Source organism: Struthio camelus, chromosome 4 (genome assembly GCF_040807025.1).
Source record: "Struthio camelus isolate bStrCam1 chromosome 4, bStrCam1.hap1, whole genome shotgun sequence".
Classification (NCBI taxonomy): Eukaryota; Metazoa; Chordata; class Aves; order Struthioniformes; family Struthionidae; genus Struthio; species Struthio camelus.
In genome coordinates, this window is record NC_090945.1 from 60,640,366 (window position 1) to 60,658,034 (window position 17,669).

At 37.5% G+C, this 17,669-nt stretch overlaps 1 protein-coding gene across 1 annotated transcript in view; it reads right to left on the reverse strand.

The window, feature by feature from the left end:
- The window catches only part of SLC30A9 (solute carrier family 30 member 9), a 38,940-nt gene extending 25,204 nt beyond the window's left edge, over positions 1-13,736 (reverse strand). The window contains exons 1-8 of the mRNA XM_068943018.1: positions 13,584-13,736; positions 12,060-12,236; positions 8,461-8,523; positions 5,508-5,607; positions 4,363-4,455; positions 3,877-3,959; positions 2,288-2,346; positions 1,390-1,457 (exon numbers count right to left, since the gene is read on the reverse strand). Coding sequence (XP_068799119.1) covers positions 1,390-1,457; positions 2,288-2,346; positions 3,877-3,959; positions 4,363-4,455; positions 5,508-5,607; positions 8,461-8,523; positions 12,060-12,236; positions 13,584-13,680 — 740 coding nt within the window. The 5' untranslated portion in view covers positions 13,681-13,736. The remainder of the gene's footprint in view (positions 1-1,389; positions 1,458-2,287; positions 2,347-3,876; positions 3,960-4,362; positions 4,456-5,507; positions 5,608-8,460; positions 8,524-12,059; positions 12,237-13,583) is intronic.
- Between the last annotated feature and the right edge of the window lie 3,933 nt (positions 13,737-17,669).

Below are 17,669 nucleotides of genomic sequence, written 5' to 3' on the forward strand. Positions count from 1 at the left end.
GGAAGTAGAGGAAAGATGGGGAACTATCAACATACTTTTTTTTTTTTGGCAATACAAACATCCATACTAGCTGTTCTCTGATGTTTTTACTGTAGAAAGCTCTGAACAGTTAATAATAAAATGCTCTGAATAAAGAAAGAAGGAAGTTTGCAGTCAAATCAGCTTTGTGTTCTTTTCCCAAGCAAAAAGCATACACTTTTGCAGGAAAATTCAGAGCTATTTCCTGCTTAAAACATTTCTTGTGCCAAAAAAAGCATCTCTAGCCAAAAGAGTTGGCTCAATTTTCTCTACCTACATATCTGTTTTGCTCCCTTATGTTGATAGTGCTTTAGAAAATATATGTTTTTTTTTTAAAAAAAACATATAAAATTGATCTGAAAAAATTACAGCTATTTGACATGCAAATTTTAGATATAATTTCCTCAGAAATACTTAACATACTTATGTGCTTTTCATACTAGATAGACTCTGTGTTCATTTGCTTTAAATTAGGATTATTATAGTTTCATTTTGCTTCATCCAAACTTGTAAGACACATGAAAGACAAAAACCTCCTAAAATATCCCATCAGTTGAAAACAGGGTTTGAATAGCAACACAAAACAAAAAGAGAAGTATTTTCTGTTATTTATATGGAAGATTGCTTAAAATATGTAAAAAGCTTCCTCTCGTAAAGGAGCAAAAGAAAGAACAATTTTAAAAGCTGGCCTGCACACATCCTTCAAAATTTCTGTTATTTTAATCAAATTGTTTAGCCTGATCGTCTTTATAAAATGCAACAAAAAACACTATAAAAAAATGAGCTCAGTAATGCATGCACTTTCTGATGTGGTGACCTTGCTTTTTTAATATTGCACAAAATATTAAGTATATAACAGCTTGCTTTTATCTGTTATGTAGTTTACATTGTGTACTTGCATCTGTTAAGCATAAGTAAATTTCAGAAGCCCAAGCTGCAGTACTCTGTGGAATTTTGGGGTTTTTTATTTTAATAAAGAAAGAGGAATGATGCCTACATGTTAACAGTTTCTTCCTTTTTTTCTTGCTCATTTCATTGGTTTGTTTATTAAATTAGCAGAAGTCATTTGAAGAGAGCTGTTTCGTTCTCAGAAGTTTTCTGATCAGTCATTTATACAGAGGTTCAAGTGCGGATTTAATGGTCTGCTTTCAGGCAATCCAACTTTTCATATGACATACTTTTAAATTAAGAGATCCTTATCTTCTCGGAGAAGTTCTAGATCATTCTTAGGCTTTTCGCAACTTCACAGCCACAGATTTGTAAGAAAGGTATTTTTAGCTCAAAAACACACACTGTTCCCATTTTTAGGGCAACAAAAAACAATGGTTTTTGTACTTGCACATATGAAATATTTACTTTTTTTACACTTACATGCAAATAGCCACCATTACCACCTTTCCTGGTCCCTTGAGAAACATAGATGCTGTACTGGAGCGTGGCTATATAAAGAAATAAGAGATTATTAAAACAAGTCACTAAACTAAACAACCAAATCTTGACCTCATGAAGAATCTTCTGTACAAATTATTGTAATAAAAACTTTGCATTACATTCTATTGGAAACATGAAGTTACACTCCTGGAAGTCTACTAATTTACTACTGAATGCTCTCCCAGTCTGGGAGATTCCCAGTTGGGTCTTATATGTTACTATGAATGGATGGCTATAAAGAAGGATAAACAACCAAAACAGCCTCCACCAGGGGCCATTGCAACCACAAGGACAACAGCAAGTTTTGCAGGAGAAAGATGAAGAAATCAGTCTGCCATGACAAAACATTTGGAGCCAGGGAACGCGTCTGCTTAAGGAAAGTGGAAAGGCCAATAATAATGTAGGGCATAGAGTAAAGTGTTAACAATTTTCCATTAACAGACCTATTTCAGTTTTTCTAATTAACAATATATTTATTATACTTCATATTATGTTAAGGTATAACAACATTATATTAAAGTATATTATATACAACTTAATTATATATTATGGACAGTGGGTAGAATCACAAACAGATGTAATTTTACTAAAGAAGGTAATTAACAAAAAACTTATCAGTGGATTGCACTCCCACAGCTGGAACCCATTTAAACTGTGCTAATAAAATTAACCACTGCTTTACAATCAGAGAAAGATCTAGTGTATTGCAGTGAAAAAAAACTTTACAAGACAGTCTAGTTACTTATGCTTATACAACTGCTTCACTTCTTTCCTTCGAAAAGTATCACATTGCATCTTGTGGCATTTTTCTAGCCAAAAACTTTAAAATAACTCCTACCTTAGTATTTCCAAAAAACTCCTTGTACTCCTTCAACAGCCTTTGGTTTCTAAATAGATCTGCAGGACAAAATTATTATCGTGAACACTTACTAGCAATTGCAGCAGTTTAACGAATTCAAGTCTATTTTCTTTATACAGCAGCTAACAATCTGCTTATGTTAAAGCAAGATGGTCCTATCAAATTAACATCTCTTAAAAGGATCTCTGTCTGCAAAAAACTCTCCCATTGTTAATCAGAAATATACATTTTCTGGTATTTTGTGTAAACGTATAATACTATCTGTTACGATCTTACACATTATCACCATTTCTCCAAAAAAAGGACAAGCAGAGGAGAAAAAAAAAAATCCAAACACACCATTATGGCAATCCTTGAATGACCAGGCACCAAAAAAAAAAGCTGTATAACCAAATCCTGAGATTCCCTGCCCCTCAGCCTCTTTGTGCCTTTTTTTTTTTTTTTTTTTTGGGGGGGGGGGGGGCGGGGAAGGACGGAGAAGAGAATATGTTTCAATGAAACTCTTAAGTGCAATAGTTTTTCCATTCACTACTTATGCCCAGTAACTCATAAATATACACTGGTATACTGTAGTATCTACACACTAGTGCTAGATCCTCTTCTATAATATTATACAAACATAACACCTGTGTCATATAAAACAAAACATACACAATCATTTAAATAGATTAAAACAGCCAGTGGAGTACAAGGATAAAAGCAATACTAGTCTGTAGGAAGGGAAGCTACCACTTCAGACATACAACGTTTCAGTATGCCCTTACAACTGAGCAGTAATTTTTTATTCTTGCTTTTTGGATTGAGGTCTGAGAATTATTTTGCTGATCACTAAAACCTTAAGAGTTACTGGCTGCACAATCAGTACAAGTGTCTGCAGTTCTAACCTTTTTACTAACAGAGTTTTTTTTCAGTGGCAGATTTGTCCCCACAAATGAAAAGATCTCGAATATTAAGATGAATAATTGGAATAAGAACCTTTAAGCCTTGAAGCAGTATTGCTTCTCTTGAGATTTTAACTGACCTAAATGACTAAAATCCATTATAAACTACTGATTTTATAGCTTTTATTGATAGTGGCAGTACAGATGACAACAATTACTTCATTTTAAGCAAAAAGCTGATTCCCCCCCACGCACTTTCAAAGCACAGAGGTAAGCTGAACTCATTCAGAGGAAAAATAAATGGATGAAGATACGATATCAAGATTCAGGGTGGTTTTAAGTCTTTTGAAAATTCTCAGTTAAAGAAAAAAAAAATCCAAAAGCAACGATGATGTTTATTATCACCTAAGCATTATAAGCCCAAAAATACAGAATATGACTATGGCTCTCCACTGGATACATTTTCTGATTATATCACAAAGACAGTCAAATGTAAGATAGTAATAGACTGTATCCACACATAGGAATGTATTATGCTAACTCTGTGCTATAAAATCTTACCAGAGATTGCTAACTCCAAATTTCTGTATTCTCAATGCAATGCCACGTGTGCTCACCATCTCATGGATTTCTAACCCTCATATTTTGTTGTTTATATTTGAAATTATTTGCAAACTCTATACTCACTTTCTCTATACTCGATCTCCGCTTCTTTACGTCGTTTTCTTTCTCTAGCAAGAGCCTCTGGACTACCCCAAACTTCAAGAGACCTGCACAGAGTAAGAATAACTTAACTGCTATTTATGCAAGTTACAATCCATGAAACAACACACCTGTAACTTCTTCAGAGTTTGACTAAAGAGTTTACATAATCTAAGCCTTTCTTAAAAACAAAACATCATTCTTTCCAATAAGAAACCACACAGACTATTTTGCAGAATAAAAAGCTTAGGGAGGACAAGTGTTTCATCTCTAGACACATAAAACACACCCTTCAGTTTTGTATATACCATGTAGTTACTGTAACAGTGGGGATATAAAATGTGTTCAGATAGAAAATGGAAAATACTATTGCCCTTTTACATTGTAAACCTCACTTTTAAAAATTCTCTCTCTCTCTCATATAACCCATTTAGATGATGCAACTATTTTCCTTCACAAAAAAGTTCTTACTTTGCCTCTACGTCCGATCTCAAGTACACAGTGAAAGTCTCAGTGTCATCATGGGGGCTTCGTCGTTTAATTTTCCTCAGCTGGTCTAAATCACTAAGGAAAGTGGACAGTTTAGTGCAAGAAAAAAATTCACACTATTCTAATTTTATTTTTGTGTCTGTTTTATCTTCCACAATTCTAGTATAACGGGCAGTACAGAAAATGGAAGTTGTCCACGTCAGCCAAACAGAATGGATATGCAACATGAAGTAAGCTATCTCTAGGAAGCTCTTCAAGGTCATTTTGTTTTCCCACAGCCAAAAATCCAAATCACATCCTCACACTACGAAATATTATATACGAAAGAAGAAGTAATAAAGCATTTCCGGGGAACAATCTGCAGGCAACTGATGATACGTAGCAGCGAAAAACAAGAGGGCCCACAGTTTACCATCGCTAAATGGAAATCAGAAGTCACATGGCACTAAAAGTTAACAAAGTTATCCTCAAAACCTATACACCCAGCTCCACCTACTCATTTCTGCAAAAGGTCAGAGACAATAAAACAAAAGTGATTCACAGTAAGACCTGCTGGCAGGAATGGCACATGGTAAGAGCCAGTAAATATGAATCAGCTAATAGTAGTCAGGCTACAAGGAACCAGATTACATTTTATTCCACATTGTAGACCTCAGCTTAATGTACAAACTAGTAAAGGACGCAAGAGTTCCATCAACACAACATGCTATAGACTTCAATTGTAACATGAAATTTCCAGTGCTCTTTCAGAGATGTTCTGCACATCAGACCATTGTGACCTCAAACCACTGAAACAGGAGTTATTTGCCATTCCCCGTCATAACTATCTGCTCTAGAGGCAGACTCCCCCTCCTGCCCCGGGTCCCCAAGCTAAGCATGTGATCCTATACACACAAGTAAGTTGCTTTAAGAAGCCACTGCAGAGACATGCAGACAAAGTGCAAGTTCCTGACCCACTGTAATACCAAGGAAACAGAGCTAACTTTAACCAGCTACGATTCTGTATACTGCAAAAGCGTTTAGAAGAGTTATTGTGCGAAATCACGCTACAATAGTTAATACTTTTAAAGCACATACAAGCAAATATAAGCATTCACAACTTAAATTGCACCTCAAACCCATCATACCTGGATTTAAGACAAAATTCATTTATTGCTCTGACTCCAGTGATGAAGTTATTTTGTGTATATTTTGGTCCATAGTCTCTTTTTTTAAGGACTGCTTTCACTTAAAAACAGAAAAAGATAAGCAGTTAAGTCATTCATGGAAACTACAATAGAAACCTGAAAAGGTAATTCAATCTAATATCAAATCACAGTACCTCTAAGTGGAGAACCGAAAATCATTGCTTATCAGGGGGACAGAAAACTTACAATGAAGAAAAATGAATGTCCTCAATGGTGGAAATAAGTAAGAGCAGGACTCCATCTCCAGCTGTGCAAAGAATGCTATTCTGAATCTGAAAACGTTGCTTGCAAATAAAGTTTTAGTTCAAAGCTCTCAAACATCCCACACGCCTACTGCTGTCAGCTACATCTCCAACCGAATGCCAGAGATGGTGCTTCGTTACTAAGCATTCATGTACAGCAGTTTGGAAACCCTTGTTCTAGCAAGTGAAACGGCAAGTTAGAATTTGTCTTCAGTACTTAACCAATTTCTGAATTCTTCTGCAGATCAGGCTTTTTGATTTGCAGATCATATGAAGAACTGAGATAGGCAGCATACATGGTTTTTCCTCAACTATTATTTTCAAAACAGCCACACAATATTGCACATCCATAACAATTAAAATATACATTCTTTATCTATAATTCTGTGTACATCTAGAAAATTTACTCTTATCACATCAGATATTTATGTACAAGAAATAAAGGAACACTCGACTTATTTAGAAATAGGATAAACAGAATTTCAAACTCATGCCACTGTTGCCTGTTTGTCTATACATACATAATTGAATTCATTTTCAAATTTAATATATCATAAACTTACTTCTGTGAAAACCGTTAAGGAGATTTGAAAAGGAGTTACAATTGCTGAAGGATATAATATTAAAGAACTGAAAATATCCGAAAACGGAAAGCTCAAATATTACAGGCAAGAAGACTTACGAACACAGCCTTTAACTTCCTATCATGGGAGCTCACACAACCCTTTCTGTATTTAGTTCAAGGCTCCTCCTTGAGTCATAACATACATACAGAAAAATTTTGCATTTAAAGACCTTAAGAAAAAATTTTCAGAGTTCTGTACTTTCTTATTTCTGAGTTTTGAAATCTTCAAGGCAAAACACATTGCTTGACACTCGACACTCCACAAACATTACAGATACCAATATCTACCAAGATAATCTGATTTCTGTCATTCAGTTTGAACTTAAATAGTTGTTTTTGAAGTATTTAAGTAATTGCATTAATCCCACAAAACCCTTAAGTGAGTGTCAAAAAATAGGCATTTCATAAAAACAGTTCAGCATTCGCTAAGGTTAAAATTGTACGAGCACTTTTTAAATAGGAAGAACACTCCCCTTCTTTTCCTATTTAAAATACACACGTATATCCAAAGTGTCGTAACCCTAGCAAAAAATAACTTGTTGATTTATCAAACACTTTCTAATCCATCTTTCAGAAACGTAGCTAAGTTTCACTAGATGAAAATACTATAACTATTTTAATACAGTAACAGATCTCAACAATCCTACCCTAATGTTCGAGTAGCTGTGTAAAACTGATGATAAATATGAAAAAGATATCTATTTGTATTTCCACTATACAGACAAATGCAACATAAAATGATGGAGAGACAGTTTCTTAAATAGCACAGATTAAGGTTAGTGTTCCTTTAAAATTATTATTTTTAGCAATACTTGCAGCAATAAGTGTCTAGGTTGCAGCGATCTGTGAAGACCAGAATCCCACTTTCTAGAAATTATCATATTTTTTTTAAACATAAACATTCTTGCTCATATGCCTATAATCAAGAAAGAGACAAAAAGCCCTTTTCACTAGGAAGATGCATGTATTTTTAGATACAGTAAGACTGTGAAGTAATCGCAGCTTCTCCTATCTGCCTTGTATCTGTCCCTTAGACGCACAGACTAAGTGACAACTGACCCAAAGAAACTGACATAAAGGATGCAAATAAATCACAAAAAAAACAAATACAGGGAGATATGGACATCAGCTTGTTAGTTACATGTCTTATTTATTATTCAACGTTTCTTTTAAATTAGGGAAGAGGCCGGAAGGAATTCTGACACACTTTATAGCCTACAGTCATGAGCAGAAACTCAGTTTTGAAACGCTTGCAGAGACTTCTTTTTTAAAGGAATTTAATAGAAAATTATAATTTATATTCTGGTGACTTTTTTCCATATACATGATGCTAGGAGTGATCAAAGTACAGGATTTTTTTTTAAAGGATTATTCTCACAATAAGATAATAGAAACTAAATACATAAATGGAGGAAAACCAAGTCATGATAAATTAAGAAACACAAAGTTATCCTTTCATTTTATCCATTTATGCTTTCAAATAATGTAGCTAAAGACATAAAAGCCTGTATTTATTGCAGGCCTGAACGGAAATATTACAGGACTCAGATTAGGTAGTTCACATGGTCAGAATATATTTAGAAGCAACATTGATCAGATTAACTCAGCACTAAGAAGGAAGACGGAAAGACTTAGAACAAGGAGCAGGGCAAGATCAAGTATTCAGTTTAGTCATATTAGGCTGAGACGGTGAACAAACATGGCTAAAAAGATGTAAGAGGGGCAGGCCATGATAACAGAGGAGAAAACAAATTTGTCTTTCCCTGATAAACTAATTGGCTTAATGAAGCAATTAAAAAACAATCCTTGTAGGGTGAACAATTAGGAGGACTAACGCTATACTTGATTTTTCAGGAGACATTTTCAAAAACTGGGCATCAAACAAAACTGACACACAAGTGTTTTTGGAAATGTTATTCACGTAACTTTGAATATAATCAAAGTAACAGAACCCACAGTTTCACTACCCCTATCTTATCTAATAGCAGACAGAAGTAAAGTTATGATACAGAAAGTACTTCCTTACCTTTCACTTGAATTGGCTCTTTCAGGAAAGATTGCTTTTGACCTACACTGTTAGTATCTTGCCCTGTAAAATAAAAATAAAAGTCATTGCATATATGCAAATATCTACCTTTTTTAGTAAAGAGTTTGGTTGACAAGATAAAATCACAATATAACTTAATATAGCTTTCCATCATGACAATTAAAAAAATGTTCTTACTAGATCTCCAACACTTAAAATACTCTCAAAATATGAGAGCTAGATAATAAGACATTTAACTTAGCATTGATTAGCAAATTCTTAACAGCTTGCAGAAAACTGCAAACTTGAAATATATCAGAGAAAGACCCAAAAATTAAAAAAAAAAAAAAAACACCAACAACAGAACAAAACTGTATACTTACGGTTTGGGGGAATATTTAGGCAAAATTTTAGACTAATATAATGAATTCTGTTCAGTTTATGACAGTTCATAACTATTAATGCAGTTATGATAGCTAATTATCAGAATTTTATACAGCTTTCAATAGGTAACCCAATTATAAGAGACTGAAGCTTCTTAATATAAAAAAACCTATTTTTTTAATACAGAAAGTTTAAATCAAAATCCACAACTCACGTCACAAGTTGAAATTATAATTAAAGCAATTAGTTGTTTTTGAAATTTGAGGATATGACTTGATAAACATTAAATAATATGTATATTAATATTTATTTTCTGTAAAATATAATTTACAATACCATGAAGTGAGTCTTCATATTTGGAAATTCATAAATTCCAGCAATTTAAGATTTCTAATCACAAACTAGGAATGGCACTAGATAAACCCGACAAATATTGCATGCTTTTTTCATATATCTTAGCCTAGCTTTCAGAACAGAAATCTTATGATTCGAATACCTAGAATCAACATACCCTTTCTTTTGTGCTCCAACATTAACTCTGGAGGTTTGCCACGCATCTGCAGTCATTAATAACATTAAAACTAACCTTGCTGAAAATTATATTCAAAATTTGAAGATCCTTCAAGTAGATTTGTGTTGTTGAATGAGATACACCTAGCTTAACAGGCGATGTGAATTACTTAACAACCAGATAGCCTTGAAGCTTTGACTACATAACTATATTTTTCTTCAGATAATTAGTCATGGCCTTAAAGCAACTGAGAAGTAAGATTAATGACAATCCAAGCGTACTTTCTTGGAAAAACAGCAGTGACAAAAACACTTATAAACTTATTAAACTGATTTTTAGCACACAACAAACAAGGTTGGACTATTAAAAAAACTCTCTTTCTAAAACAGTCATCCTTATCAATTATTGTTGGACTTGAACAGCAATTAAAAGATGCCTTTGCTGCTATTTTCTATTCATTTCTTACCAGGCTTAAAATACATGGAAGCCAACCTGTTATTCTTCATGATAACAGACCTCAACCAAGATTGCTTAGAAAAAACTGAGTGAAAATGCGACAAGTCATTCTCTAGCACTTCAAAAACTCATCATGCAAACTTTTATCTCACTAAAACATATCACATCAACTGTACTTAGCAAAAGGTTAAGTCATAAAGTTGCAGAGAAAAAAAAAATCACACATCAAATATCAAGATCTATATCTGAGCACTAAGACCAAATTAAGTACCCTTTTAAATTTTACTACCTTGGCCTAGAGGCTGAACTAAAAAAAAAAAAAAAAAAAAAGGTGCATCAATGAGAAAAAATATAGAATATTTCAAATCAGGACTACTGTTCTTCAGAAAAGCAAAGGCTGACGATAACAGTACTTTCAAGATGAATACATCATTATTTTCAATACTCCAACAAGAAAAGCATTCCCTAAGTTTATTGATAGAGAAATAGAGGTTCAAGAAAGATCTATAATATGCTGAAGATTTAAGTTACTGGAAGAGCATGGCAATCTTTACAAGAAGTACATGGCCTTTTCAGAATTCTATCAGAATATCACGGTTTTTAAAAATAAACAGCAGTAATATGTCTGTGCTGGATATGAATGTTGCATCCACTAACCCCCAGAAAATACCTCCTAGAGGAAGTGTGCACACAACAAAATTCATTCCAAAATAAACTTCAAAGCAATTGTTCGTCTATGCCTAATATCTCAGGGCTGCAGTTTCACGTACATTTGCAAATACCACCCACCACCGTCAACAAAATGCAAGTCTTATGGAGGCCCTATGGCACACTTCCACTGGTGGCCTAGTATGAGCCAAGGCTGCACAGCTTGCTGATCCAACTGAACGCTAACTTCGCAAAATAAGAAAAGAAAAATTCAGGCTCAACAAACCTAAACCATCATTAATGCTAATACAGGAGAGTATAATCAGATAGGGATGGGAAAAAGGTGGGAACACCCTTCTCCTGATAGTGAACAATTACATAAGTTTAAGGCAATTACGAAAGTAACAGTGCTAAACTCTATTTTCGTATGTCCAGTTTTTAAGAACACAAGTCCCCATGTATTAAGAACCTAGGAAATATCAACAACTACAAGTTACTCTGCAGTCTTTAGCTGTATTTAGCAGATGTGTCTGCAAGATTCTTCATTTCTGAATCTTGAGCTGTCACCTCAAGACTTTCTACCAAACATAAATGAGCATGAATATGTTCAAAATCCAATTGCATCTCAGATTCCAGAAACAGTATCTGTTACCATTACAACAACATTGAGTATCTACCTTGGTACTCCAAACATCAGAAAAGTAATGCTCTCAGCTGATTACTTTTACTAGCTTTTAAAGACCCTTGTGAACCTCAGGAATTTACAAGTTACAAAAGTAAAAACAAATACTTCCTAACCTACCTTACAGTGCAGAGAATAATTTTTTCTTTAGTAAACTATTCCGTTTTAGACAAAAGCACTCAGAAAGAGAGCTTTTATTTTTAAAATCTTTACCATCTCTTAAGCACACTAGTCTTTCAAATGCATATCTATACAGAACTACGTTTAATAAGCTGAAAACATAGTTAACACAGGGACAGAGCAAGGATGAGATAGCACTGAATTTCTTGAGCCTCTAACAGGAACCAGATTGATGAGCAAATCAAACAGCAAGGAAGGTCAGGTTATCCTAATTGTATCAAGTATTTATTGCAAATGTTGCAGGTATAACCACCACCAGATTAGCGAGTTCTAGCAGATGAAACCGCCTAACCTTCTTCACCAGTCATCTCTGGCCTAATCTGGAGAGGTCACAACACTGATTTAATCTTTAGCACCAGTTCAGTTCACACAACAGATCTACAATACTACAAAAACTGTTCAATTAAGTAAGTAAGGTGGTAAAAGACAAGTGATATATTCCATCTCTTATGTCTTGAATTATCTAATCCCTTCTGACATGTACATTTTATCATCATCACCAAGTTCCACTACCCTAAATTAAATAAAGAATTTCTTAGGAATGCCATTCTTCTCTGCTTATACACTTGAAATTTATATATGGCATGCCCAGAAGCCACAAATATTAAAAGGTCTGCAACTGTAGTATAGCAGTGAAAAAAGTATCAATTGTTACTTACATTAAGCTTTAACACTTACATAAATAAATACTCTTTACTTTAGTCTTAATACTACTAAAATTGAAACAAACATAAAGACCTGTTCCAGCTTTGGGCACAGTTTCTTCAGGGGTTGATACAGCTGTATCCTCTGATCCAAGATCTTTTTTCTGACCATTAGAGCTATAAACTCTTACTTGACTCATCAGCTGCACTGGCAGACGAATGCAAGGTAGAACATAAGAAAGACTCCCACTTTTCATTGAAGCCTGCCATCCTAAGAGAGAGGAAGAAAAAAAGATGTTGCAGACAAATCATTTTCAAAGAAAAAAAGAGAGCAGAGTGAGTCCAGAAATACCAACACAGACTATAAAAGGTTAGCTTTTAATAATGATCTACGTCTATTTTACCTATGCTTAGGATTTACAAAATGGGAGTAGACAGCATGCTTTCCTTGTGTCCATTTAAACATCCATTTTTAAAAGTCATTCTAACACATCAGGTTTTTCTACACAGTCCCGTATTCCTTTCACTTTAGTCCTCCAAAATAGAAGCAACTGCATGGGTGTGTGCATGCCGATTTAGACCTTATTAATGAATGATTTCACAAAAGGAATAGTCAGATAAGCTCTTGTTAACTATTAATTGCTGCTAATGTGACAAAAACCCAGAATATCAACCCAGCACAGCTCAGTGACCTTACAGATTATAGTTCACAAAAGACTGCAACAAAAACATGACATAAAATGACCAGTTCCTGAGCCTTGATAGTACTGCAGCAGTTGAAATGGAAACTTAATCAGCACATTCAGTTGAATAAGCAAGAAAAACTAATTTATGTATACACTAAAAAAAAGTATTTACTGTAATTCAACCATAAGTGACTGTATGAAGAGGGACAAAAGTGGTCAGAATTTTAATTTCATGGGATCTACGGCCTAAAGAAAAGGCCAGGGCTTACTTGCCAAACCAAAGCAAATCTTAGAAGCCTGCACTTTATTTTATAATTATTACAAACTTCAACTCTAAAACATACATTATAAAACAGTACTAGGTAGGACTGGAACTGACAGGTTTGGAAGCCGACACAGTGCACGTTAAAAAAAAAAAAAACCTGCAATGAGTTGTTTCGCTCTCCTCGCCCACCAAGGCATTTATTACTTAAGTATTTTCCTTTCTTTAAAGGAAAAAAAAAAAAAGCCAAAGTACTCTAAAGGCAGCCACAAACCCAAGCGCTGCTTCTGGCGCTGCCAGGAGCGGCGTCACCGCCCCAACACGAAGGCGTTCCCGCCCCGCATCCACGCTCATGACTGAGCCTAGTTTAAGCCAAGGGCCCACAAGCGCCGGCAAAATGGGGCGGGGGGGGGGGGGGAGAGGGGGCTGCTACTCCACCCCTTCTCTCACTGCCAGACGAGCGCTGACGACCCGCAGGCCTGGCAAGCCCACGCGCAAAACAGAACCTCTCGGAGGGGCAGCGAATCACCCACGCGAGCGGCCCGCAGGCTAACTGCGGCTTTCCACGCGCGCGGACCTCGCAGCGTTTCCAAACGCTGCCCAGGGGCTGAAGGCGCCCCCCGCCGCCCGGCAGCGCCCCGCGGGCAGGGGCCGGGCCCCAGGGACTCACCGTGGCAGGCCCGGCGGAGCGGCGCCGCCTGGCACCGCACGTACAGCCGGTAGAGGCTGCGGCAGCCCCGCCGCTGGGCGGCCAGGGCCGGCAGCATGGCGGCCACCTCGCGCAGAGCCCGGCCGCTGCCCGCCGCGCGCGCCACGGGCCGGCGGGCGGGCGCCGAGGCTCATGGGACAGGCCCGCGCCGGCAGCGCGGCTGCGGCGCGGCCCCCGGCGCGGCGGCAGCAGGCGGGACGGCGGCGGTGGGCGGCGCCGCGGCACCCGGATGTGCAGAGGGGCGCGCGCCGCCCAACGGCCGCCGCTGCTGACTCACGGGGCGCTCGCTGCGCATGCGCAGAGCGCCCGCCCGCCCGGCCCCGCCCCGCCCCCGAACCGCCTCCGCCGCCGGCCGGGGGGCGGCGCGGCCGGTAACGCGCTGCGGAGGCTCGGGCGTCTCTCACGCAAGACGCCACAGCCCTTCCCCTCGCCCCAGCGTTGCGTCGAGGCAGCTCTTCCTCTTTATGTAAAAAGGGATCGTCCCTGTCTTTAGGTCCCTCTGAAAATATAGCTCCCTGGGTCCGCGCTAATAAAACGAAACAAAAAAACCCTAAAACTTACTTCTGTCTCCCGAGACAGGTGCCCTGTGCACGATGCCGCAGGCAAATCATTGCAATGTCCTGTCTCCCTTCTCAGCTCTGTGGTGAAGCCTTCTTCCATTTCTCTCATCTAGATTTTGGCCCAGGACCTGTGGATGTTGGTCCTACTGGCATCAGATCACAAGCTTTTTTTAAGAAGCATTTTGGCAATTTGAAGTTTTTTTCCAGGGTGTCTTAGACGTTAACTTACATGACTGACAAACCATCTGTGGCTTCCTTGTCTTTATTTGCACGCAGCAAGGAACTTGGGAACTCACCAGCAGTTAGCCTGGCAGGGAATTCGGGTCATTGACGTTATCTGATAATCCACAATGCATTTGATCACTTACGGGAATTATAACAGTGCCTGTCCTTAACATAGCCAATTAGATTTTGAACAAGGTTTACTGGCACATAACTTCTTTAACAGTCAGCTAGCGATCAGTTTTGCCAGTGTAAGTTATCTGTAAGCCTGATGGAGGCAGGTTGAAGTTAAATACTTGCACAGAAGGATTAACACCTATCTTCCCAATAGTCCAATGGCAGCTATGCGCAGGTGAATGGCTAGTATTGCAACAGATGCTGTAGCATGAAGTACCAGATGTACAGCCATGGAGTTAAATACTAAACTCACTGCAAGTTGTAAAATAGCAAAGGTGGAGTCAACTCACCCATTACCAGTTGGAGTGTAACATGCAACCAATATACGCTTTGCCGACTGTTTGTTATTTTGGCAAGAGCCTAGCAATAAAGGTGTGAGGTTAACAAAGTTCCTTAAGTTTCTTTTCTGTATGTAAAGATATCAGAAAGAATACTAATGGATAGAAAAACTTGAAACATCTGTACTTCATGAAGAGTCCCTGCTATACTCTAGGAGAGATGCAAACTGTTGCATTATTTCTAAAAATATTTTTCTTTGGGTCTATCATTTCCCACCCAAAACCAGATGGAATCACTACATTATTTCATATTCTTATATACAAGTGAATTCCAATAAATATGGATAAGGAAGAAAATCAGTTAAGCTGAAATAACACAAACAAATTAACAGATATTACCAGTACGGAGGTCAACCAGGATTTATGTCAAGGGCTCTGCATGAACCTTTCAGTTGATGAACCTGAAACCTGTGGAAGGAGACAAAAGAACAAGCAATAGGATCTCAGAAGGCCTCTATTCAGCATAGGAAAGGCAAGTACAGGAAGCAATCAGTAATGAATTGCCATGTCTCTTGGTGTGCATCTGCAGTGTCCTTTAAGACTGAAATCCCAAATCTTTATTTATCAGCGTCACAATCATCAATTTAATCGATCACTAGCAGTGAGTGGAGCAACCTTGCAAATGGTAGGGAACTTTATATCCAACACATACAAACTATACTACATTTTTCTGCTTACAACAGAGGAAACTATATAGCCATAGTGAATGGGTGAACTCTTTCTCATTGTTAATAATAAAGCAATATTAAAAATAAAGCAACATTATAATTCAGTATATTCAGAATTGCATCCTAACATTTTATTGTTAATAAAACCATGGAGCCATTTTAAGCCCATATCTCATGAAATGTCTTAAAACAAACACTCATTCACATTCAAGTTGTATGCCCTCAATGATACAAGTTATTAAAAATCTTCTCTGTTACAAGAAGGGAAAGCAGATGGAAGATGGTTTCCTCTAACATACAGGATTTGCCGTTCTTTGACTGGTACTACAGAAGAATTGCAAAACTTTGTATTGGTAAAATCTGACCGAGGCTCCTGAGCAGTTTGAGCACAACTCCCATGCCACAGTTATGGGCTACCTGAAGAGCCCCAGTGCTATGCTTGTGCAAGGCTCCTGCACAGCCTGACCCTGGGGCACAGGCTGCGCTGCAGGACTGCCTGGAGCTACCTGCATAGCTAAGCCATGCCAATCCCACCTAGCAGTGCCATCAGCGAGGACGCTTATCCTCCCCTTCGCTGGCATATCTATCACAGTTCTGTCACAGGAAGATCTTAGTGTACTGCTCATAAGATGTGGGATGTCCACCTTATCAGGCAGGAGTCATTGCCTCAAGCTTCCTTTTGCAAGAAACACTTCAAAATCTTGCTGCTGTATGAAGCATATTACCTTGTCAGTAAAAACTTAAAAGGTTATCAAATTGCTTTACCTCTTTTGCAAAAGTCTGCAGGAAGTACAGGGACTGTGCGACTAAAACCTTTTAAGATTTGGAACCTGCTTTATGGAGAAGTTTGAAAAAATTATTGATATATAAACAGTTCTAAATAAAAGCAGGTGTCTGAATTGAAAGACAAAATATAGACACCTTTGGAAAGCCAGCCTATTTTTACTCATTCTTGTTTATTTAAAATAAATGGGTAACTGACTGGATTACTTGAGCTACAGCAGAACCTCATGGTGAACTTTTCCACGGTTACCGCTTAGTATGAAATATATGATGCATACGTAATGGATAATATACAGTGAAGTATTTTAGTGTGCCTTAAAATTTGATAATTGATACAATGTAAATCTCAAAATGCATTAAATATATCAAGTTCATACAGTGGAAGAGACTTTTAAGTCCTCACAACACCCACAAGAGTTGAGTTAATGGCTTGAAAGAAATTGCTGTTTGTAATTCCCAGAACATCCTGTCTTCCGCATCTTGCATTCAACACTTTTTTTTTTTCTTTTAAAGGGAGAGACTGGGTTTTGTGCCTTTTATGATCCTGCACTTATTGTTAACACCACAGAAATACTTACCAATAGTTAAAAAATTAAATAAACGCATAAGGTGTCCAGTAATCCCAGAGAGCCTTTAAATTTTGCAGGCAAATTATTTAAGTTAACAGAAACATACTTTGTGAGGCAGGTTGCATAAGCACAAAATAAAGTGTGTAATCATGTACTACTTGACATCTGCAAGAATTTCATAGGTCACAGGTTCTAAGATCAAAATAAGCTAGAAGTAAGGATAGTGTTACCCTCAGCAAGTTTGTAAGTGTTTTTCATTATTCACACAAAGTTCATTCACATGAACATCAGCTCTGTTTTGTGCAATAGAGGCATCTCCAGCTTTTTGAACGCTGGGCAGCACTGATCACCAGTCCTTTCGAAGCCAGCAGCGGTCATGGGGTTAGCAACATGCTGACACTGCTACTAGGTCACCCTGCTGCTGGCAACGTTTTCAGTCCTCTCATAGCACAGCTCGACAACATCACCACTTTCTCGGAAACCCAGGTGAGACCACATCAGATCTTCTGCAAGGCTGAAGTCAGTATCACTATCACAGGATCAGGTGAAGACAAAGTACAATTAAAGGAGGATGTGGCTACAGAAGAGAAAGGGCTTAGTGAGAGCAGACAGTAGCAGAAAGTAGAAAAGGTTACAGTTCCCTTATCAAAAAATCCCACACCTACACATTCAGGAAAGACTTCAAATGTAAAGCAGTAATATCCTAAGCAAGAAAAAGGGATTAAGATTC